This window comes from Camarhynchus parvulus, chromosome 3, assembly GCF_901933205.1.
Source record: "Camarhynchus parvulus chromosome 3, STF_HiC, whole genome shotgun sequence".
NCBI lineage: Eukaryota > Metazoa > Chordata > Aves > Passeriformes > Thraupidae > Camarhynchus > Camarhynchus parvulus.
The window spans coordinates 13377906-13401052 of NC_044573.1; the positions used below are offsets into that span (position 1 = coordinate 13377906).

The window sequence follows — 23147 nt, forward strand, 5'->3', positions numbered from 1 at the left end:
TGCCGCCATCCCCTCCTGCTCCAGGCAAACCAGGAGTTTTGCTATCTGACTGCACTGCAAAGTAGGTTGACCTTGGTTAAGTGGGTCCAGAAAATCTTATCTGTTTTACCAGAGTAGCTGTCTTTGTGTGTCCTCTATCTGCAGCCTGCAATTTCCTGAGTTGCCCCTTGGTTCTTTGTTATGTTAAATAATTGCATTAACATTTGCTACTTCCAGGATTTAGGGCTCACTGCTGTACTTGGTGAATATGTAACATTGCCTCTCTCTCCCTGGTTCTCCTGAATTGCTGAATATAAGAAGCAAAACTAACCAGTCCTTCCTCATCACTGGAACAGAACATGAGCCTTGCCCTTGTTTGCAGAGAAAGTTTGTCCTCTGTTCCCCCCAGCTGTGGGTGGGGAAGCTGTTAAGATTGTCCTCACCAGGGACAGGATTTCAGGGAGCTTGAGCTGGCTGAACAGTGTCTGGCTTGTGCCTAAAGGCTGCAAAAATGGGTTGGAGAATAGGATTGGTATTTGGCCCCAAGACCTTGGATGGGGGCTGCTTGGTGAAACCATGCCTCTGCTGGCAGGGGACAAGTCCTAAACTCACAGCAGAATCAAGGTGAACAGGAGCCCTTGTATGGCTCTTGTTCATCTTCCTGCTCAAATCAAGAGTAATGTCAAACTCCCTCAGGACTCATTCCAGCTCTGGTCTGGACAGTTCCCACACTGGAGTCCTCACAGCCTCTCTGGGCCCTCCAGTACCCTGAAGAAGAATATTTTTCCTTACATCCAGTCAGGGTTTCCCTTAGCTGCAGCTTGTTCCCAGTGCCTTTCACTGTGCACCTCTGGGAAGATTCTGGACTCCATCTTTTGCAGCCCCCTTGAGGAAGTTAAAAGCTGGAGAGGATCCCCCCCCTTCATGTTTTTGTCTCAGTCCTGAGCAAGTTCCTCCCTGTATACACAGACATGATTCCCTGTGCTCATCAGCAGCAAGTGCAAGCCCTCCATGAAGCTCCTCTCCTAAACCACTACCAGGCCTCCACCTGTGGCAAATCCAAGGTTTGTCTGCCATGGCAGCCAGCACAGGGTAGTTCCCTCATCAACAAGATGTTATTGCTCCTCTGCAAGCTCCCCACTGGCCAGGATCAGTACCCAGTCACAGGCAGCCATTGCCAGGCTCCCATTCAAGCCCAGGTCCCCTGCTTTAGGGACAAGAAATGGCAAAGACGTGCTTGTTTCCTCAGAGCTGAGCACTAAAACTCATTTACACTCCTGCAGTTCTCATCTAGTCAGAATAATACCTCCAGAGCAAAGGCCAGAGAATAATTTGAAGGTGTTAAAGCCACCAGATTCCTCCATCATGGCAAAAAGATGTATTTTCCCCTTTTGTTTCTATCTCCCCTCCAGCAGCCAAATCTGCTGGAACCAAAGAGCTTCTGCTGTTTGTGACTGCCATGCTGCTGGCCACTGGTGGCCAGCAAAGAACCCTGCCCTGGTGCCTTGCACGAGCAGCTGGCACTGCAGCCCCTCCTGCCCAGCACAGCAGCCAACCTGTTAACAGAGCCTGGGCCAGCACCCACTTCCCATCAGATCCCTGAGGGAGAAGGGAGGGAGGGAGGGAGGGATGGATGGATGGATGGACAGATGGATGGATGAGGTCCCAGTGAGTTGTGCCCTTGAGGCAGCACAGGGTGGGGTTCCTGCACAAGCCATGCACGGTGCAGAGAGGGGAGGCAGCTCCTGCAGCCTGAACTGCAGCTGTGTGACCGTGCCACCCCTCCCAGCGCTCCCCCCATATGGAATGGCACAGCTGGGGGAGAATCAGCTGTGCAGAGGATCACAGATCAAAAAGACTGAGGGATACACCAAGCTTCAGCATGCAAGCAGGCAGGGTTCAGTAAAGCATCCACAGCTTAGCCTTGGAGCAGAACTGTTACTGTTTGTCTGGCTTCCTGCCTCATTCTGCTTCAAAAAACATGACATGGGTAGCAGTGCAGGAATCCATGTGCACTTTTGCTGCTTCAGTTATTAAGCATCCACAGTTTTCCTAAATAAATGCTTGGGATCTTCCTGGTGACTGTCTCAGTGCTGCTGGCTGAGATTGCTGGCTGTTTTAAATATCCCACTTGGAGAACAACCCCCAGTCCTCTAAAGAGAACAAAAAATCAGTTATTTACTCGCATCACTCTTGCACTTTGTGTCCAACTAACCCTAATGCAGCTGTCATCCAAATAAGTCAATTCAGCATGATACTTCAATTGAGCTTGTAAATGGTGAGAGAAAAAAAAAAAGCCTTTTTAAACTATTTTAGAAACCTCACTATAAATGCAGCCTAACGAGATTGTCCAGCACACTAAGAAGCTAGATCTCCATTCAGAATCTTAGAAGAAATCAGCTGAAAATAACTGTGGGCACTGAAGATGCAAAACACTTTAAATATCATTTTAGGTACTGCACACACAAGATAATTAGTTATGGTTCTAGTTTTATCCATAATATGAAAAATGGCATAATTAACCCCACTCTTCATCCCAAGCCAAGTACATTTTAAACTTACCCCGGGTTAGTTGAAGATCCTTCAGCACTGGTGGTTGCTAGAGTTGGGAATTAGCACTGTGCAAGAAAGGAGAGAGAGAGAGGAGAGCAATAGTGCCTTGACGTTTCCCAGGATGGGACTGTCACATGCTAATCACTGATTTGAAATGCAAGCATAACAAAAGCCTTCTAATTATATAATCCTTGGGTCACATCCTCGTGTGCCCATGCAAAAACCAGGACTGTGCACTTGGAGGAAGGTGATGCAGAATTTCTGACTTTTTAATTAGCACTGCACCGGGCTGGGGAGGGAGGGAGGGAGGGAGGGTGAGGAGCCCTGGGCAGTGACGGCAGCGGGGCCATGTGGGGCCATGCACTGCCTGGTGTGGCCGTGCTGCTTTGCCAGGCTCAGAGGACCTTAAGGACCTCCTGTGGCATCCAAAAAAGACAACCTCCAGTTGGGGACAGGGAAACAGGACCAGCCCTTCCCTGCCTGCTGACACCCTGGCTTTCCTAGGGATGCCAGGGCCAAGAAGGCGCAGGGGCCAAGGGCAAGGCTGCCAAAGTAGCCATGGCAGGGGAGCAGCAACACGAACCAGCACTTGAGTATTGTCTGTTTCTTGCTAGATGATGAAAAATTTTCTTTTGAGTAAAAATAAATAAGAGCTTGGAGAGTGGGGAGCAGCAGCCCTCCACACCTGCTCAGTGTCTTCCCTAAGGAGGATCAGCCCTTCACTGGAGGGCTCTTTGCCCCAAAGGGAGCATGTGGAGAATGCAAGAAACCCAAGGGCAGGGCTGGCAGGGCAGTGCTTGGGCCAGTCCACCGAGCTACTCTGAAGCACAAGAACAGGGAGACATAAAGGAGGAGGCACAGTAACAAAAGGCAGACTGATTTCTCCCTGAAAGACAAAGATCTGCTTCAAAGATACCCTCCAGGCAGAAAATGTGAAATGTGAAACTGCACAGCCTAAATCAGTATAATTGCTGTGCAGCTGAGATAAATGTGGAGCCCTAGCAAAGGAGCTGAAAGGACAGGCTCCTAAATTAGCAGAAGATCTCTGGAAGATGCTGCTAACTATGAAGTCAAGGTCTAGGGACAGAGGACACAGTATTTCTTTTCTGGGTTTTGTTATTTGGTTTTTTGGTTGGTTGGTTTTTGGTTTTTTTTGTTTTTGTTTTTGTTGTTGTTGTTGTTTTGTTGTTGCTTAGGTTTAGGTTGTTGCTTAGGTTGCTTAGGGTTTTTTTTGTTTGGTTTTTATTTGTTTGTTTGTTTTTGTTTTTTGAGCTGGCTATTTCAGAAGCAAAAAACAAGAAAATTGAACAAAATTGACTGTTCCCCTCAAGCACAAACTCAGGTGTCCTTTTGCAGGCCCCCTCTAGGAAAGGAGAATGGTGTATATATATATATATATATATGAGAATAGAAGTATTTTCACTTCAGGACAAGAAGGCATCTGAGAGGCAAAACCCCATGAGACCATGCAATGCATTTGTAGAGAGCCACTTCTCCCAGAGCTGACTCTCCATCTCCTGTGGACAGACTGTTCCCAGAGGTGGGTCCATGGAGCACACAAGCCCTGCTGGAGCAGGCACTTTTGGGTGGCACAAAATGTGAGTCAGCAGCGTTGCTATGAACCATTCTCTCCCTTGTGGGGGTGGTGGGGAAGGGGTGCTCTGCCTCTCTGGGGCAGAACAAACCCACATGGACCATCAGAGTGGTGACTGTGGCCACCATCTGCAGAAGGACCCTAAGGAAACAGCCTCATGGCAGGTGTTGTCTCTGGGTTGGGGGCTGAGGTGGTTCTTATACAGCCAAGCCAGTGTGTAAATTTTTTTTTTCCTTTAAACTCCAACCTGATACAGGTTGCCTGGGGGGGTTGTGGAGTCTCCATCCATAGAGTCAAGACCCGACAGGATGTGCTGCAGGGCAGCTGTCATGGGTGACCCTGTGCGTGCAGGGATCTGCAGCGATGCCTTCCCCACCTCAGTGACACAGCTTTGGGGTCTGTTGTCACTTATGTCACCCTCACCCTGAAACTGGTATCACTTTCCTCTCTTTTAGTCCCACACACTGGGTTTTGTAGTGAAGGTTGGAGACGACCTCCGAGTACAGCCATTAACACAACACTGCCAGGCCCACCAACAACCCGTGGCCGTCCCCAAGTGCCGCATCCCAGGGTTAACACTTCCAAGGATGGTGCTTCCCGGGCTGCCCGTCCCAATGCCTGGCCACCCTTTCCATGAATACATTTCCTAACAGACAATCTAAACCTTCCCTGGCACAATTTGAAGCCGTTTCCTCTCCTGTCACTTGTAACCTGGGGGAGGAGGCTGACCCCCAGCTGGCTGCTCCTGTCGGGGAATTGCAGAGAGTGATGAAGACTCCCCGAGCCTCCTTTTCTCCAGGCCGAGCCCCCCCAGCTCCCTCAGGAACCTGTGGCTTGGTGCAGCGAGCACCTACCAAGACTTTCAAGCACCGTTCTCGTCTTCACTCGGGAATACGAGAGATACTTTAAAAACCAGCATGCCTGCTGAGGAACAAACAGCCGGTGTCACTGTTCCAGCCGCACACACAGAGATATTCAAACGCACGGCAGCCTAAAGCCACACGCAATTCCCAGCGCCGGGCGCTGCGCAGGGAGCGGGGCGGGGCGGCAGGAACGGGGCGGGCCGGGGCCGGCGGAGGTGCCGTGGCCCGGAAGGGAAACGCCTCGGATCCGGATCGGGGAGTCCGGGAGGTAGCGGGCAGAGAGGTGGGAACGCTGGGGAAAAGGAGTGGTGGAGCTGCCGGGGGTGTCACGATTCCGCGGAGAGCGAGGGTGGAGGGGAAGGGGCTGCGCGGGGGCTCGGCTGAGGGGAGGTGGGCAGGGGATGGAGTCCGGGGAGCGCGGGCTGGGAGAGGATGGAGGGTCCCCAGACAGCCGAGATGGGGCAGGTGCGTGGGGAAGGGCGGGAGGAGCCGGCGGAGCTGCTCCGTGCCCGGGGCTCTGTGCTCTGAGCTGAGAGGAAGGAGACGGAACCGTGTGTGACAGAGGTCTCGGGGCACCGGCCATGGTCTCCCTTCTCCCTCCCTCAGGGCACCTGCCATGGTCTCCCTTCTCCCTCCTTCACTTCTGCCGAACTGCCCCGGGCGGGATCAGCTTGGCTCTGAGCTCCTGGCCAGCCCCAGTGGAGCTGGAGTGGGAAGAGCGGCCACAAAAGGGGGAACTTGCTTCTTTCCCAAGCCCTCGTTTGGGCTGTTACTTGTGCGCGGCCACATCAGGTCTTACCCTGGCTGTGGAGGTGCCAGTGAAAGATCCAGGGAATAAATTCCTGCCGCGCTGCCCCCAGCTGCTCACCTGTCCCATGAGCAGGAGGTGCAGCAGGAGGATGTGTTAATGCTGGGCAGTGCTGATGGGCTGGGCTGTCAGCGCTGGGAAAGACGCTGCTGAGAGAAGGGGAGGAGGCCGCCTGTTTGCCAGGACAAGTCCCGTCACTCCCCTGGCCAGGCTCAGCAGCATGGGCAGCTCCCTGCAGAAGGGAGCCCAGTGTGAGATAATGTGAAAAAAACCATTGTATCTTGGGCTTTAACTCCACTTCCACCTTTTAGTCTCAGCCCTGCACACGCTGCTGAGTTAAAAAGTGATAGGGCAGAGGCTTCTGTGAAATTTCCCTTGAAGGTTTGTCCTGTGGGCTTCCATGTCCAAGAGGGTTCCATCAGAGTGGTAGGCTCATGCTTTTGCCAGAGGGTTTTGTCAGACTTGCAGCTTTTGGCTGAGGAATGTTACTTTTGTTTTCTAAAGCCACAGAACTCACTAGACAATGTTCCAGAAGAATACTTTATGCTCCAGGTGCATACAGACACACCAACATGCAGATAATCAACTGTGGTTTGAGAGAAAAACAAATAATGTGTGCTCAGACATACATGATGGGTTTAATCACCTTCACAACTAAGGACTGTTTTTTCCTCTTCTTCCCCAAGGAAACATGAGTTGGTTAGCGAGGAAAAAAGGAAAGCCCAACAGAGGAGGAGGACGAGGCAAAGGAGGCGGTGGAAGACGAGGAGGCGGCAGTGGCCATTCAAACAAGCCTCAGCTTGGTGGAAGTAGGAAATGTTCAACCAAAATTTGGGACGATGGAGATGATTTTTGTCTCTTTGAGGAACCAAGGCTAGAATCCAGGTATTTCTGTTGGTTTGGGGGGAATTGGCATAGAGGTGTTTGGGATACTTTGGACCATTTGAGATACTTTTTGTATGTTGACATACATAGACATTTGGGGCTGGTTTTTGGACGTGTTTGAATATAGAGAAGAGTGAAAGGGTGATGGAAGTGTTTCAGTATGAAGCAGGTTTTACATGCCTGTTTTGATTAATGTTTTTTAAATTTGATACCTAGCTAAGTGTTTTATTTTGTAGAGATTATAACCTCTGATTTTCTTCTTCGGACATAAAGTAATTTCAGGACACTTTTGGTCAAAACACATTAATAAACACAGGATATTAATATCTGTGTATTACAGAACAGAAGCTGGGCCAGAGAAAATCAGCAGTTTAAAATTATTTTAGTATCTTGTGTATGTTCTGACCCATCTAGCTTAGAAATATGTGGTTGTATTGTAGTCTAAGAACAGCTTTACCTAGCAAAGTGTTCAGCAAATAATTTTGGATTCGACACAGGATACAATACATATATGCACATGTTTGTGCAGATAAAGACTCACAAATCATGGTCACGTAAGAGTGATTCCAGCTAAATAATCCTTAGGGCATGGATTTATCTTATTTTGATTTTCCTGGTTTGAATTACAAGTTTAGGCCCCAACATCCCAATTCAGTCAAGAACATTTGAGCCAGCAGATAACTCATGGTTGTGTCCTATTTTAATTTTCAGATCAAGTGCCCCTGCCAGAAGAGGAGGGCAAATGAAGCAGAGGCCTGAAGCAAGAATGCCTCTGCAGACCATACACATGACGTCAGAGAACCAGAGAAGAGTGAAAGAACTCCTTCAAGAACTGCAAGGGCAGGAGCTGGCACCTGAATCAGAGTTAGTTTAAATGGAGGCACTACTTCCAGCTTCTCTACATGAGCATGCTTTAGCAGGCATACTGTTAAAAATGAAAACAGTATTTTTTCCCTTAACTTTTAATTATATGTCAAATCCTATGATTTTGACTCTGCTTTGTCCTATTACAGTATTAACTCTGGGAAAAGGGTAGCCAAATCTACCATTTAAATGAAGGATTTAAAACTGCAGAGGCAGAGTTTTGTGTCTCCTCAACATTTTAATTTTGTTTCATTTCAACTTGATAACTCTTTTTATCAGTGTAGCTGGAGAAGATGATGATGAGCCTGATTACCTGGATGATGAACAGTGCTGGTCAACAGAACAGGAAGCTTCTGATGCAATGCCAAGGTTGTCTGCTGAGCCAGCTGAGCACAGAATTGTGGCCAGTGAAGTGTCTTCATTTGCTGTGCACAAACTCTCCAGGTGATGCTTTATTGAATAATGTGTATCATGAAGAGGTAGATCCCTGGTCTCAATACTCTGTAAGCCCTCCTTGTGTTCTTCATCCATTTTGCTCAGATTTTAGTAGTTATTCAGTACTTTTGCTTGTTTTGGGAGCTTTTTATATGTGGCAGCTTTTTCTGAAGAGTTTAATTTCTGTAGTGGAGTGGGGAAATCTAACCCTGAAACTGTTAAGTGCTGCATTCTGAGGTGTGAGGCAGTGCCATGCACACTCCCTTGCTGTGAGCCTGGTCAAGCAGGTCTGTGGTTATTTTGCTTCACACAAGCCTCTCACTCACTTGTTGCCCTGTTTTCTCTGTTTTGGTGCAGGTATGGTTTTGACTGTGAGCGCTGCAGGGCAGTGCTGAGATCCTACAATGGTAATATTGGGGCATCATTGGAGGATTTGCTATTGCAGTGCTTCTCTGAAAAGTATGGAGAGAAGATGCAGGTTTCTGCAGCAGCTGCTGAAGCCAGTCAAGAGGAGTGTTTAGAGCAGAGACAAGAAGAAGCTTTTGCCCTCCGGTCAATTTATGGAGAAAAATTTGTTGAAAGGATTAAAAATCATGTTTGGACTTTTAGTTTGGAATTGGACTACCTGGCACATAGGTTCAGTAAATCTAAACAAAAAAGTACAAAGGACACAGCAAAACAGACTTCAAAGGAAATATGTAAATTTTACCTCCAAGGAGGCTGCAGGTTTGGTTCAAAATGCAGATTTAGACATGAATTCCCTCCAAACCATCCACTAAACACATCCAAGAACTCTGTAGACGATGCTCATCTCAGACATAATGATGGTCCCATATATGAACTTGAAGTGAGATTTCCTGATGAGAACAAGTATCCCCTTCAAGCACCTCTTGTGGCATTTTACTCCACTGACGAGAATCTGCCTCTTGCTTGTCGTCTGCACATTGCTGAGTTCCTCTTTGGAAAGGCCTTGGCAGCTGCAGAGTCTCATGAGCCAGTGGTGTACACCTTGGTGACCTGTTTAGAAGATGAACATGAGATCAGTGAGCTCCTGAGCAATACTCATCACAAGTTCAGTGTTCCTCCTGTCTCCGTGCTGGCAGCACCTCCTGTAAAGCCACAGACAGAGAGTGCACCTGCTTCAAATCAACAGGCTGAAGGTACACCAAATCTCCTTTATGATTTCTGGGCTAAGAACAGTCAGAAAGATTTAAAAGGAAAAAAGAGAGATAAGGCAGAGCCCCCAGTTCAGCCATCTGTTCCAAATCTATTTCTGGAGATTGAAGTCATGTGGTGAGCTAGATCCATGATCTGTGTGTGCCTCAGGAAGTTCCTTCTGTAATCAAGCTGCAGCAGAGAGGTTTTGTACTACCCAGAACTGAGTTCAAGGAGCAGAGTTTGGTTTGGCAGAGTGAGTGATGCCCACTGCCACACAAGCTGTAGAAAGCACTGGGAGATGTGAGCTCACCAGAATGGACCAGAGAAATGTGCTTGGAAGGGAACAGGAAGGGCTGTTTGCAAGCTTTGCTGCGTCTGCGACTTATCAGTTCAGAAACCTCTTTTTTTAGATTACTTAAAATTACCAGCAGCTCCTCAAAATTATCTTACAAAGGTGGATTTAAGGCTGAGCAAATGTGGAAAGTGGTTATAGAATGTTGTTCAAGTATCATCCCTTTCTATCTATGCTGGTGCAGACAGGTTGATTTCACAGGGGGAGAGTTGAGTCCGTGTCACTTGTGGCAGGGTGACTTTCCAGCTCTCAATTCCAAAACTACTTTTATCTAAGGCAAGCTTTTTTCAAGACAGTGTTCAAGTGCATCGAGTTGTAGAGTTCTTAAATAGAGACAAACTGTGCTTTTTCTGCAGTAAGACAAAGTATTCCATTTTTTGAACACCTCGGCAGAAAGACAGCTTTGTTCTAGAAACTGAGATCCCAAATAATTTTCTTTAGTTATAAAATATTCCTTATGCTATAAAATACCTTTTTTTTTAATAAAAGTAGCCTTAAAACTTTCAAGGGCTGGCTGACAGTCTGAGCAAATCCTGCTTCAGTTGATAGGCAAAGGCACTGAAGTACCTGGTCCAGTTTCAGCTTTGGTGTAAAAGTATTTGTCAGTGACTTAACACTTAATTAATTAAAACTACCCTAATTTATAAGCATTTTGCACTGCATAGAAGTGGTTGTGTATTAGAGAACTGAGCTGAGACACATGGAAAATGTGCAGGAAGGCAAACCACGTAACCATGTGTGGCCACCCCGACCCTGGTACAGGGGTAGGGACAAGTGGGATGGGGCTGGAGAAGCTGTGGGTGATTTGGTGAGGTGAGGGGAGGTTTGCTGGGGGTGTTGAACTAAATGCATGTCAGAAACAGTCCTGCAGACCCTCAGGCCCAGTCTAACAAGGTTCTTTGTTGGAAATGCTGCTGGAACATGTCCCTCTTTCCTTCATTGCCTGTTCCTTAGCAATAACAATATTTAACTGTACACTTTCTGTCTCAAGCCTCAACAGTGTCAGAGCCTCAGGAAGAAGAGGTGGTGGCAGAAGAGGAGGAGGAAGAGCCTGAACAAGTTGTTGTGGAGAATGAGAGTTATGTGAACTTGAAGAAGAAGCTTTCCAAAAAGTATGATGTGCAGGCAAAGTCTCTGTACAATGAAAATGTTAAAATCTGCGCGCAGTTTCGGCAGAAAAAGGTACAGTGTGCAGAACACAGTTTTGTTGCTTACTTTAGAGAAATAAAATATTACAAACTGTTGTTTCAGATGGTTCTATTCCATCCCAGTGGTGTTCTTACAGCTGTGCTGTGTTTGTCCATCAGTCTTCCAGGCACTTTCAGTCCATGCTGTATGAAAGACAGAAGCTCCCTGCTTGGCAAGAGAGAGAAAACATTCTGGATTTGCTTGAGAGCCACCAAGTTCTTGTTGTGAGTGGCATGACAGGGTAAGAGTGTGATTGCACATACAGACTTTATGTATCAAAGTATACACAGAATAACATGAAATATGATGCATGTTCTGGAAAGGTTGGAGTGGTGGCTCATCTGTGACCGGTGTAACCAGTGACAGCAGTCCTAGGTGAACTTCATGTGAAGGATCACACTAATGAAGCAAAGCAAATTTCCAGTGGAATGCAGTCAATTTATGTGGGTGGAAGGTGTTGCATTTGTGGGGTTTTTAATTAATTCCTGATTTTGTTCTGCAGATGTGGGAAAACCACTCAGATTCCTCAGTTTATCTTGGATGCTTCATTGCAAGGCTCTCCAAGCAGAGTTGCAAACATCATCTGCACTCAGCCTCGCAGGATCTCTGCCATTTCTGTGGCTGAACGTGTAGCCAAGGAAAGAACAGAAAGGATTGGACTCACTGTTGGATATCAGATCCGTCTGGAAAGTGTCAAGGTACGTATGCTTGGCTTGCTGGTTTTCATTTACTCCTATTAAAATGTGCTTAGTGCTTCTCTAGTGTACAGAATCTCTGCCCTAAACCTGCCATGCAGTGAGATAAGCAAGTTTGTATCATCTGTATTTACAAAATACTATGAAACATGTTCTGTATTTTATTTCATCTCAAGTTGCACAGTTCACTTTGTAGAATGAGCGGGCAGTGCTGTGTCTTGCAGGTTTGCTTTCTGTTGAGCAAGGTGAAGGGCTTTGAGAGTGTGAGTAATCCTGCCATCCTTTGGAAGGCTGCTGGCTGCTTTTCTGCCTGTTGCCATTCCCATGTGTCTCCCAAGTGGAGACTGAGGGTGCAGCTACAGCCAGACAGAAACTGCTGTGTTGGAAGTGAAGTTTTGTCTGTGTTGCAGCTGATTGCTTTTTCCAAGATGTATGCTAAAAAAGAGACTCACCAAATCTTCCTAGGAAGAGAGATCTGAGTTGTTTATCAGAAAACAGTGTCCACAGGAAAAGCAGTTCATATTTTTTGATAGGTAGCAATGCCCCTTGGTAATAAGCAGGTGTTGTGTCAGTCAAGAAATTAAAATCCATCTCCAGCAGGGCTTACTTGTTCCCTCTCAGTCAAACCTGGCACTGAGCTGAAACCAAATGCTTTACAGCAGCACATACTCTCTTTGCACTGTGTTAATTTGCCCAGAGTCAACTGAATGCTTTGTCTTACCCTTCAAGTCCTCAGCTACCAGGCTTTTGTACTGCACTACTGGTGTGCTGTTGAGAAGGCTGGAAGGAGATCTGACTTTGCAGGGAGTCACTCATGTTATTGTTGATGAAGTTCACGAAAGAACAGAAGAAAGGTAAATAATCTCTTAAAGATCCTGTAAGCAAAATGAAGAAATGCAGTCAAAGGTGGCTAAGGTGCCAGTAGCTGATCCTGTGGCAGTGGTATGGGATGGTGGAATGAGTCTGGGTTTAGGTTCTTGTCTTTGGGCAGTAGGAAGTTGTGCTGCAGCAGCTTGTGAGAAAGCACATCTCAGAAATTGCTGCGCCTCCAAAGCGCCCTCACATTGCAGCAGTGTTGCAAAGAGGTTTTGGATAGGGCTGGAGGGTTAAGTAACTTTTCAGCCCAAGCTGTTTCTTACCATTTCCTTGTTTCAACTTCTATCAAATACCATAATTCTTCACATGCAGGCTTCAGCAGAGCAAGGGACAAATGCTCACATTTCTTTCCAGTCTGTAGATTTTACTAGACAGTCTCATCCTATCCTGCTCTAGCCTCCTGCAGTTTTACCTCACTTGCCTGCTGATCACAGGCAAAAGATAACATTTGTCAGTATCTTTGGAAATTAAGTGGCAAGCATCCTTTTCTTGGTTTTCCTTGTCAAACACTGCAGTGCAGTGGGTTTCTAAGAGGCTTTGTCTCTTACCCATTATTCTGCAGCTCAAGTGGTATTTTAGCCACTTAGAAGTGCTTGTGTCTCTCAAGGATTCCTCTTCTTTCTTATTTAAAAATCACTTCAAGCCAGTCTTCTAGTCATGCCACAAAAGCTATAAATATAGTGGGAAAAATATATTGAGCTGAGAAGAGTGGGTAAGTTTGAGTAACTCTTCCAGTGAAGAAGAGGAGCAAAAAGGACTCATCTGTTACTTTGAGTTAATTTCTTATCTGATGTTCCTGTGTTGTCATTAATGTAAGTCATTTATAAAACTTCTTGTTTAAATGGTTTTGCTAAGTAATCCTGACACTCCAGTAAGGGACAACGAGAAAAGAGTCAGATTTGCAGATTGCTTTTCGCTGGGCCATTCCAACAAGCTCATGCTTCTGTGGTGGTGTTGCTGTGCTCTTGAAAACACCAGGAAGATATACAGAAGGGGAGAAAAATAATCTGAAAGTTAATGCTGAAGACGTTCAAGTGTTATTTTGCGTGTTTTCTTCAGTGACTTCCTGCTGCTGGTTTTGAAGGATATAATGGTTCAGAGGCCAGACCTGCGCATTATACTGATGAGTGCCACCCTGAATGCTGAGCTTTTCTCTCAGTACTTCCACTCCTGTCCAATCATCAACATACCAGGTGAAAACCGTTCATTTTTATTGTCATTCATCATTTTAAGATTTGATTTATCATTTCTTCTTGCAAAGCGTTTCTCAATTCATGATGAGGATGTATGCCAGAAATTCGATGCTGAAGACTTAGAGGGAGAGACCGATGAGATTTAGGAGAGAAAGGACTTGGAAATGTTGACATTTTTGTGCTCTCTGTATACCAGCAGAGTTTCCCTCCTCAGAAGACAATCGTTACATGGTGTGTGCATGACATGGTTCCCTGGGTTAGGTTCACCACAGCTGAAGACTCTCCTGTATCCTTGTGAGAAAAGGATCAGTGAGAGGGTCCAGCTGGATGTGTACACATTTAGCCCAATGTGCCTTTTAAATTGCTGAGTTATGATGTGGAGCTGGAGGGGAACATGGGTGTGTTCCCCTAAGTGTATCTGTCCTTCTCTGCCTGTGTGAGTGCACTGTGCATGTTACCCTGGAATCCTAGATCGGTTTGGGATGGAAGAGCCCTTAGAGATCCTCTAGTTTCACCCCCTGCCATGGGCAGGGATGTTCTGTCACTAGACCAGGTTGCTCAAAGCCCCATCCAACCTGGCCTTGAACACTCCATGCTTGGAAGACACCCACTGTTTGTCCTAGTCAGAAATTGTGCTGAAGAGTGCAGTGTAGATGAGAGCTGTGAAGCCAGTGTATGGCATAATAACCTGTATAAAATTACAGTAATCTTTGGTATTTTTCCTCTTTTCTCCATCCTGTTGTGTAGATAGATTTATTGTGTAAATAGATTTATTCTCATGCTTTCTTTCAGGTCGAACGTTTCCTGTGGACCAGTTTTTTCTGGAAGATGTGATTGCAATGACAAGGTGTGAAATTCACACGTTCTCAGATGTATTTGGGTGGTGAGGTTGAGGTTACACTTTTGACCTTGAGACTGCAGTAGTTCTGTGCATTTATTTTAAAAGTAAATCCTCTCAGATCTCCCTCATCACCTGCACTCTTGGGGCTCTACTAAAGCACCTTGACCTTCATATTATCTATGCTTTATACAAAGTTCCTCTCAGACTTAAAAAAAATATTTTAGAAACCCTATCTCTGTAATTAGTTATTAGAAGGAGACTGTTAGTCTTCTTTCCACACTACCAAATGTTCTTCTGCTGCCCAGGTATGTTTTAGAGGACAGCAGTCCCTACAGGAGGAAGGTAAAGCAAGAACAGAATGGGAGACACAAAAGAACTGCATTTGAAGAAGTAGAGGAGGACCTGAGGCGTGCTGGCCTTGTGGAAACCACTGACACCGTGGTCAGAGATTCAGACCCAGACCAGAAATTAACTCTGAAGCAGCTCCTTACACGATATAAAGGTGAACTCCTTCTTAAATTTAATAAATTGGCACACAGACAACATGGGATATTATCACTGTAAGCTGAATGCTTATCTCTAATTCAGAGTTTTGCACTTGTGAAGTTCTAGATGAGAAACTTCCTACTAGTTTAAAAAAAATAAAAGAGAACCCATTGTTCTCTTAAACAACAAGCAGAGATCTTGGCTGAAACTAGTTCTTAGCATCTGAAAACAGACAATTTTCAGCTACTGTCTCTTTCCATCCCTTTTCAGATGCTTTCTTAGTTCCATTTTGCTCTTTGTTCTTGCTGAAGCAGCTTTGCTTGAGGCACAGCATGGATCTGCCCTCTTCAGGTCTAAGCCAGGTGCTCTTTAAACAAAGCTGTCACTGGTCCCACGCATCCACAGATGTTTTTTACAAGACATGGATTTACTGCATCTTTTATTTCTTTTCTCCCAGGGGTTAGCAAGGCAGTGTTGAAAACAATGTCTGTCATGGACTTGGACAAAGTAAATCTAGAATTAATTGAAGCCTTGCTGGAATGGATAGTTGCTGGCAGACATTCATACCCCCCAGGTAATTTCATTATCCTTGGGAAATAAATGAAAGAAGATTCTTGGAAGTTTCTTGGACAGCCCAAAGCTAATGATTTTCATGCAGAGGTTCTGTAGCTACTGACTATTTTTGAAAAAAATAAATTGCTAGTTGAGTTACAAAGCTTGTGATATACATGGGAGGGGGGAGGTGAGAAAATTGTCTGCTTTGAGAAGTCTTTTGTGAAGGACTGTTACAGTGTACTTTTTAGTACAATAATTGCACATTAATAAAATATTGTGCTGTCCTTTTTGTTGAGTGACTTTTAATTTTTTTTATCTACATATATAGGTGCTGTGTTGATATTTTTGCCTGGCCTGGCAGAAATCAAGATGCTTTATGAACAGCTTCAGACTAATGCTCTTTTTAATAACAGACACAGCAAGAGGTAAGGCAGAAAAGTTCCAAAACTGTCAGTCTTTACCCATAAATAGTAATTTCCTGCACAAAGCCTGCCTTTATCCAGGGATAAATTAGCTTGATCAAATGTGTGAGCTGACTCCAGTCAGGGTAATTCCTTTTCTATCTTGTTGGCTCCCTCCTTTTGTTTTTCTCCTCAGCTCAGGAAGGTCACTTGTTGAAGTTCTCAGTGGCTCTAGTGAGGAGTGGTTTCCATTTTGTCCTCTGCATGATCCAGGCTGCTGAAATCTCAGAATGTTTGCTGAGTTACATTTAGTTGTGGTTGTGGATGGTTGGCCTTAGATGGTTATAAGGAGAAGTAACACTCTGAACAATACCTAGTGAGGCAAAAGTGTGTGCAGGCAGATTGTTCCCAAGAAGGAAGAGGCTGGAGATGCCTTGAGCATCTTGTCCTGTTGTTCTTGCAGGTGTGTGGTTTATCCACTTCATTCCTCACTGTCCAGTGAAGAACAGCAGTCTGTGTTCCTCAGGCCTCCTGCAGGAGTTACCAAAATCATCATCTCCACCAACATTGCAGAGACATCTGTCACCATCGATGATGTGGTCTATGTGATTGACTCTGGAAAAATGAAAGAGAAAAGGTACTGGCACTTATTCCTTGGGATTTTGTAAACTGTGTCAAGCCTTGAGTTTTCCAAAGAGCTGGGAAAAACTGGAACAAAACTTGGGCTGTAGAAAGCTGCTATGAGGTGGAGAAAGCCAGTCTAAGCTCAGATCCAAGTGCAGGGGTGGGAATTGTATCCATACAGAAGATGGCAGCATCTTCCTGCTCTGCCTGCAGCCTGTTCTCTGTGTGCTCCTTACAAGGGCAGGTGACAGGACAAAGTGTGAAATGGCTTCAGACTGGAAGAGGGCAGGTTTAGATTGAATGTTAGGAAGAAATTCTTCACTGTGGGGAGGCACTGGCACAGGTTTTCCAGAGAAGCTCTGGCTGCCCCATCCCTGGAAGGTCCAAGACCAGGCTGGAGAGGGCTCCGAGCAACCTGGTCTGGTGGAAACTGTCCCTGCATGTGGCAAAGGAAGTTGAAATTGAATGATCTTTAAGGTCCTTTCCAAGCCAAACCATTCTGTGGCTGTGTGCATACAAGCCTGTCTCTTGCTGTCTTGTAGATACGACCCAAGCAAAGGAATGGAAAGTCTGGAGGACACCTTTGTGTCCAAGGCCAGTGCTCTGCAGAGGAAAGGGCGAGCAGGACGTGTGGCCTCGGGCGTCTGCTTCCACCTCTTCAGCAGCCACCACTACAACCATCAGCTTGTAAAACAACAGCTGCCAGAAATACAGAGAGTGCCCTTGGAGCAGCTCTGTCTAAGGTGAGCTCTTGTGTTTCCTGAAAAAGCCAGCGTGCAGAATGTCCTTCCTTTGCTGCAGGGAGCACCTGCCACAACCCACAGCAAGCACCCTCACCATGCAAACGTTAAAGGAAGAGGCCTTCGTGTCCCTGCTGCACACTGCACCCCCCTTTGTACCGAAGGAAACAAGCAGCACCAATTACAGTTTTGCAGTAAAAATTTTATTTCAAACCTCAGTGTACTAAATGGAAATCTGTTCTTACAGACTCACTACTCCACATTGCTCCCTGATTCAGCTTTGTGTTACAGGCCCTCTTCTAGGGAGTGTGTGCTTCAATGCATGTTTTCTGTTTGCTTTTTTCAACCTGTTTTTACAAAAGCTTGCTTTTTTAAAATCCTGTGTATGGAACTAAGCTGCCTTTTTTTCTTTCTTTATTTTGTCTTTTTAACTTTCCCTCCCCTCCTCTTAAGAATTAAGATCCTGGAGATGTTTTCTGAGCAGAGTCTTCACTCTGTCTTATCACGACTGATCGAGCCCCCCAGGACTGAGTCCTTGCAGGCATCAAAGGTGCGGCTGCGGGACCTGGGAGCGTTAACTCCGGAGGAGAAGCTCACTCCTCTGGGATACCACCTGGCTTCACTGCCTGTGGATGTCAGGATTGGCAAGCTCATGCTGTTTGGCACCATCTTCCGCTGCCTGGATCCTGCACTGACCATAGCAGCCAGCCTGGCCTTTAAGTCACCTTTTGTAAGTATTCTTAACTTGAGGGCTGTGTTTTTGTGCAGCAGCAAAATGCTCTTGTGACTTGCAGCATGCTACACTTGATATTTTAATTCTTCTTTTTAGCCTAAATTGTTGATGTGTTAATGCAGTGCTTGTTAAAATAATCCAGTTATAAGCAGAAGTTCAAAACCATGTAGTAGCACTAAGAGTGGTATTTATATACAGTAGAAACAGTGAATATTATTTTTGATTTTTAGCTAAGAAGTGCACACATTTTGTCTGAATTTGGTGTGAGAATTACTGGTAATATAAACTGTGAAATAGTGATAATGGATGGAGCTGACAGGTCTGAGCTGTGAATGCAGAGGTCAGTTTGGATCTCTGTGTCTTCACTGTCACTTTGGCTTTTTGAATCAGGTGCTCTTTTGAATGCCTCATATTTTCTGTTACTCACAGGGAAAATTTGCATTCTGACGGTGAGGTGCTGTGAAAATACCAAAGAGAATGTGCCATGTAGCTCTAGAATGGCTTGTCCAGGTGGTGAGGGGAAGAACACACTAACCTGTTACTGCCTGTCTAGGTGTCACCATGGGATAAAAGGGAAGAAGCAAACAAAAAGAAGCTGGAGTTTGCAGTAGGAAACAGTGACTACCTGGCTCTTCTCCAGGCCTATAAGGTGAGTTAAAACTCAGTATCCTCTCTTGGGGTTTTGTCATGTGTTTGATATCCAAGCAGAAATGTTTTATTAAAGGCTTCCTCCCATCTTCTCAATCAGGGATGGCGTTTAAGTATCAAAGAGGGCTCTCAAGCAAGCTACAACTACTGCAGGGAGAACTTTCTGTCAGGAAGAGTTCTTCAGGTAGGTCAGTGTTTGTGGCCTGGCACAGGGACTGGCAGAATCCCAGTGACAGAAATGAGCCACTGGGGAAGACTCTTCCTGCTGGGTGTGGCAGCCATCACAGCGCTCTGTGTGTTGTAGGAAATTGCCAGTCTGAAGAGGCAGTTTGCAGAGCTGCTTTCTGACATTGGCTTTGTGAAGGAGGGATTGAGAGCCAGGGACATTGAGAAGAAGTGGTCCCAAGGAGGTGATGGCGTGTTGGATGCCACAGGAGAGGAGGTAATTTGCAGCATTTCATCCGTGCAGTTTTTCATGTGGACTGCCTTCAGAAAGACTGGGGTCAGGGTGATCAGGGTTTGGTAATTGTAGGATTCCTGTGCTTTAGGACAACTTGTGCTTGCTTTCTCTAGGGTGCAAGCCACTTTGTAGCCAGATGTCAGAGAACAATTCAGCTGGGCACCAGGACAGTGGTGGCCAATTTGTTCTATTGATATAGTGGGGGGAAACACAGCCCAGGTCCGACCTGAGGCCGCAGGAGCAGCATCTCATCCTACTCTATAAAGCACAGGAGTGCAGCTGTAAAAGCAAAGCAGTTTCAGGAATTCAGTCACTCCTGGAGCAGGGTTTTACCTTTACAGTCTGAACTGTAGGATCGCTAATGATCCCCTATTGATTTCACAGGCAAATTCGAATGCAGAGAACATCAAGCTGATCTCAGCTATGCTGTGTGCTGCACTGTATCCCAACGTTGTCCAGGTAAAAGAATGCTTTTTCATTTTCCCTTCTTTGGTCTAGCACATCCACACACCCTGCTTTAATTTGGGCTCAGTGTGGCAGCCTTGAGCCTGGCTTAGGTTGCCAAAGTTTGCTGCTTGTGGTGTCAGAGCTCCAGTTTGTATTGCCTGACTGCTGCTGTTCCTACAGGCTGATTACAGTGTCACACAGAAGCCAGCAGGAAATGTGAAGAAGCCACTTAAAATTACACCTTTTTAGAAGGCTGAGGTTACAAAGGAAGTCAGGGTTGGACAGTACCTGTCTCCAGTGACTTGACATGTTGCTACTACAGAATTTATTCTGTTTTTGAAAAATTTAAAACATGCAGTTAAAAGGTTTTCTGGTGCAGTAGATTTTTATAACCTTTTTTCTTACCATACAGGTGAAAAAGCCAGAGGGTAAATACCAGAAGACCAGTACAGGAGCGGTCAAAATGCAACCAAAAGCAGAAGAGCTGAAGTTTGTTACTAAAAATGATGGTTATGTTCATATTCATCCTTCATCTGTGAATTATCAGGTCAGGATGCTTTTTTCTGCAAAGCATGCTCTCTTTTTATAAAAGAAATCACATCTGAGTGTTTCAAATTACAGTGAGGATCCCTATTGATGTTTAAATTGAACAGTCCTGTGTTAGGACTGTTAATAATGGTGCATCCCTGAGTTACGAGTGTCCTCCTGGGCACAGAGTTAAACTGCAGCCTCTGGAGCCAGCAGTTGTTGGCAGCTCTTTTGGGTCTCAAGGAGGGTCTGTTAGTGCTGCAGAAGAGGCAGAGTTGGCCCACGTGGCAGAGGCAGGAAAAGCAGTGTCACTCTGACCAGGCTGTTGTGTCCCTGTCCCAGACCAGGCACTTTGAGAGCCCATACCTGGTGTACCATGAGAAGATCAAGACGAGCCGCGTGTTCATCCGGGACTGCAGCATGGTGTCCGTGTACCCGCTGGTGCTGCTGGGGGGCGGCCAGGTGCACATGCAGCTGCTCAAGGGGGACTTTGTCATCTCCCTGGACGACGGCTGGATCCGCTTTGTGGCTGCCTCTCACCAGGTGAGGAGAAGGAGGAGGATGGGCCATGCTGGGAGAGCTGCAGAGCTGAGCTGCAGCTGAGCCTCACCCCTGCTCTGTGCTTTACCGTGTGCCAGGTGGCTGAGCTGGTGAAGGAGCTGCGCTGCGAGCTGGACCAGCTGCTGCAGGATAAAATCAAGAATCCCAGCATGGATTTGTGCATGTGCCCCCGAGGCTCTCGGATCATTGGGATGATCGTCAAGCTTGTGACCACGCAGTGACATCAGAACAGCTTTCTGTAAAGCATCACCCATGGCTGCTGCCTGAGAACAGACCAAGTAACATCAGTGTCCTGACGTATTTATTGGTCCAAAATGTGGCACTGACCTCTGGAAAAACAAGTTGGCAACTGTACTGTTGAGTTTTGGGTTTTTGTTGTTTTGTTTGCTTGCTTGTTGAAAATAAGGCGGCTTACACTATATTCTGGGAAAATGGCAGCTCTTCCAGGAGGAATAGAAACCTCTGAGTGTTTTTTATGGGACTGTGCCCTGGTAGTAGTGTTTTCTGGTCACACAAACACCTGCTAGCCAGCTGTTTCTTGTAATAGTCATAGCTGGAGGCAGCATATGGCATAGGGAGCTGCTCCCAAACTGGTTTAAACTCACTTCTGCATTTTGACTAAGACTTTTTTGAGGCAGTTTTGGCTAACCAGGGATCCTGTTTAGTCCAACGCAAAGCCCTTGTACAAGTGAGCAGCTTTAGGTTTGCATTGAGGCTCTGCAACTCAGACAATGTCCTGTGGTAAGGAGATGTACTGGATCAGTCACTGTGGTTTTGGATCAGTGCAGGTTGCTCTGGTGACAAGACAAAACTCCAAGACAATGCGGACATTTTCCCTAAAGAGGCTGTTCCAGCCCTTCCTGCACTGGGAATAAAACAGCTGAGATGGGACTGCTGTAGTGCATTAAAATGAATTCTTGGCAGATGCCATTGCTAATGTGTTCTGGTATGGGGTAGTCCTCCTGCCACCCTGCACAGCTGGAACAAAGTCCCGCTTTTGGAAGCTTTCAGCCAAACTGCTGCTCTGAGGACTGGGCTGCTCCACTGTGGGGTAAAATGCTGTAGCAATAATGAATTATTATTTCCTCCCTTTGGCCTTGCTTTTAATTGCAGTGCTGAGCATTGCTGCAGCCAAGCTGCCCAAACACCAAATGCCTTAAGTGACAGGACTGGGCTGTCACCTTTCTGTCACCAGAGTGAACACTGCCTCCAGCACCAGTCTGATCTACAACCTTCAGCCTGAGGCATGATGAGTGGAGGGAGGAACATTGTTTGGAGAAGTTTGGTTTTTTAAAAAAATACACATGAATTGTTGGTAGGAGTTTCACACCAACACAGGCTCCTGTGAGGAAGATGACAGGAGGATCAAGCCCAACATCCCTGTGCAGAGAATGGCCACTGCAGCTCTGCTGGGATGGATTAGCCCCAGCTGCCTCCACTCGCCTCCTCTGTCCCACCTCCATGAGCTGGCACTGGGAGAAGGGAGGAGGCATGGGATATGAGAAATTCACACACTGAGATACAGTTTAATAAAACAAAAGCAAAAGAATTTATTCTCCACTTCCCTTGGGCAGGCAGGTGTTCAGCCACTCCAGGAAAACAGCATGCTGTCCTTCCTACCATTCCTAAAATTACCCAGTACTCCCAAAATTTCCTTGCTATTCTGGTAACAGCCATTAAAAAACTGCAAAGATAAAGCAAATTGGCAAAAATCCTGAACTATTTTATTAATTCAGTAACCTATCCATGATGAGATGGGGTTAGGCTGGTTTCCCAAAGCAACCAGAGATCAGCACAGCAGCAAGGCCTTCCCTGGGTACTTCACTGCCAGGATGGAACCAGGCAGACACGTGAAACTTGAGCTCTCAACTCCCCACAGATCCTGCTACTTGAACACAAGCTGCAGGTTGTGCTTAGGACCTGTGATCTCCACAAAAGCCCTCAAACTCCCTAAAAAAGGTATACAGACCATAGACATATACACACGAGAGACTGGTACCTTTCCCTGTAGCTGGTGCTGCATAGGGATGCAGAAGGCACACACATGCCTGGCCCAACCTGCCTGCTGTTTTTCACCCCAGGGGCACACTGCCTGCTTCCCCATCCCAACTGTGAACAGCAGGGTTGCCACAACTGACTTCTTAGTTAGAAATGCAGTTTATTTCAATGCACCAATAAAAAAAAAAAGCCCAACATTTTCAGATCACAGAACACAAACACAACAGAAGAGTTTTGTATTAGTCTGCTAACAAGACTTTTAGAAGATAGAGGTTCATGCCAATTGCTAGTCAATAGAAACAGCCTTCTAGGACTAAGCCCTTACATCACAAAATCCCTTATAATGTAAACAAAATATTTTTTTACTAAACTTCTTAAATTTGAACCCATTCTTTTAGGACTTTCATTCCTTCAAGGGCTTCCTGATGGTGAGTGACTGAAAGGAAAAAAAGCAAACCATTAAGAACAACTCCTACAGCAAAACCATCAGAAACTGTGCATGCTACCCCAGGCTTCCTCTGGAGTTCTGCCCCTATTTTCATTTACAGTTCTCAAATAATAAAACAAGTGTTGTATTTTACACTTAAAAACTGCTTTAAGCTTGAAAGCTGAAGACTAATTAAGAGAGCTGAGACATCAAGCCTGCTCAGATATCTCAATTCCAGCACATACTTCTCTGGTA

The 23147-nt window shown here is 45.9% G+C and overlaps 2 protein-coding genes across 5 annotated transcripts in view; one reads left to right on the forward strand and one right to left on the reverse strand.

Annotated features, from left to right (window-relative positions):
* DHX57 (DExH-box helicase 57) lies at nucleotides 1–23010 on the forward strand. Of its 3 annotated transcripts, none has more exons than XM_030945105.1 (24): nucleotides 1–61; nucleotides 6484–6682; nucleotides 7394–7546; nucleotides 7826–7990; nucleotides 8339–9141; nucleotides 10483–10673; nucleotides 10799–10920; nucleotides 11182–11377; nucleotides 12104–12228; nucleotides 13310–13443; nucleotides 14236–14290; nucleotides 14590–14786; nucleotides 15228–15344; nucleotides 15654–15750; nucleotides 16190–16363; nucleotides 16893–17093; nucleotides 17544–17820; nucleotides 18377–18472; nucleotides 18572–18655; nucleotides 18776–18913; nucleotides 19316–19390; nucleotides 19791–19925; nucleotides 20249–20449; nucleotides 20545–23010. In XM_030945105.1, exons 2-24 carry the CDS (start codon nucleotides 6489–6491, stop codon nucleotides 20686–20688), a joined length of 4074 nt encoding a protein of 1357 aa, XP_030800965.1. In that variant the 5' UTR covers nucleotides 1–61; nucleotides 6484–6488; the 3' UTR covers nucleotides 20689–23010. The 3 variants fall into 3 exon arrangements, with proteins under 3 accessions (XP_030800965.1, XP_030800964.1, XP_030800968.1); XM_030945104.1 differs by lacking the exon at nucleotides 1–61 and adding an exon at nucleotides 5223–5272; XM_030945108.1 differs by lacking the exons at nucleotides 1–61; nucleotides 6484–6682 and having other exon boundaries at nucleotides 7436–7546; nucleotides 7831–7990.
* LOC115901983 (serine/arginine-rich splicing factor 7-like) overlaps nucleotides 21940–23147 on the reverse strand; it is a 6352-nt gene continuing 5144 nt past the window's right edge. Inside the window, exon 8 of one of the 2 annotated variants that reach the window (XM_030945110.1) lies at nucleotides 21940–22901. In XM_030945110.1, coding sequence (XP_030800970.1) covers nucleotides 22877–22901 — 25 coding nt within the window. In that variant the 3' untranslated portion in view covers nucleotides 21940–22876. The remainder of the gene's footprint in view (nucleotides 22902–23147) is intronic. The other variant, XM_030945109.1, reaches the window with a different exon arrangement.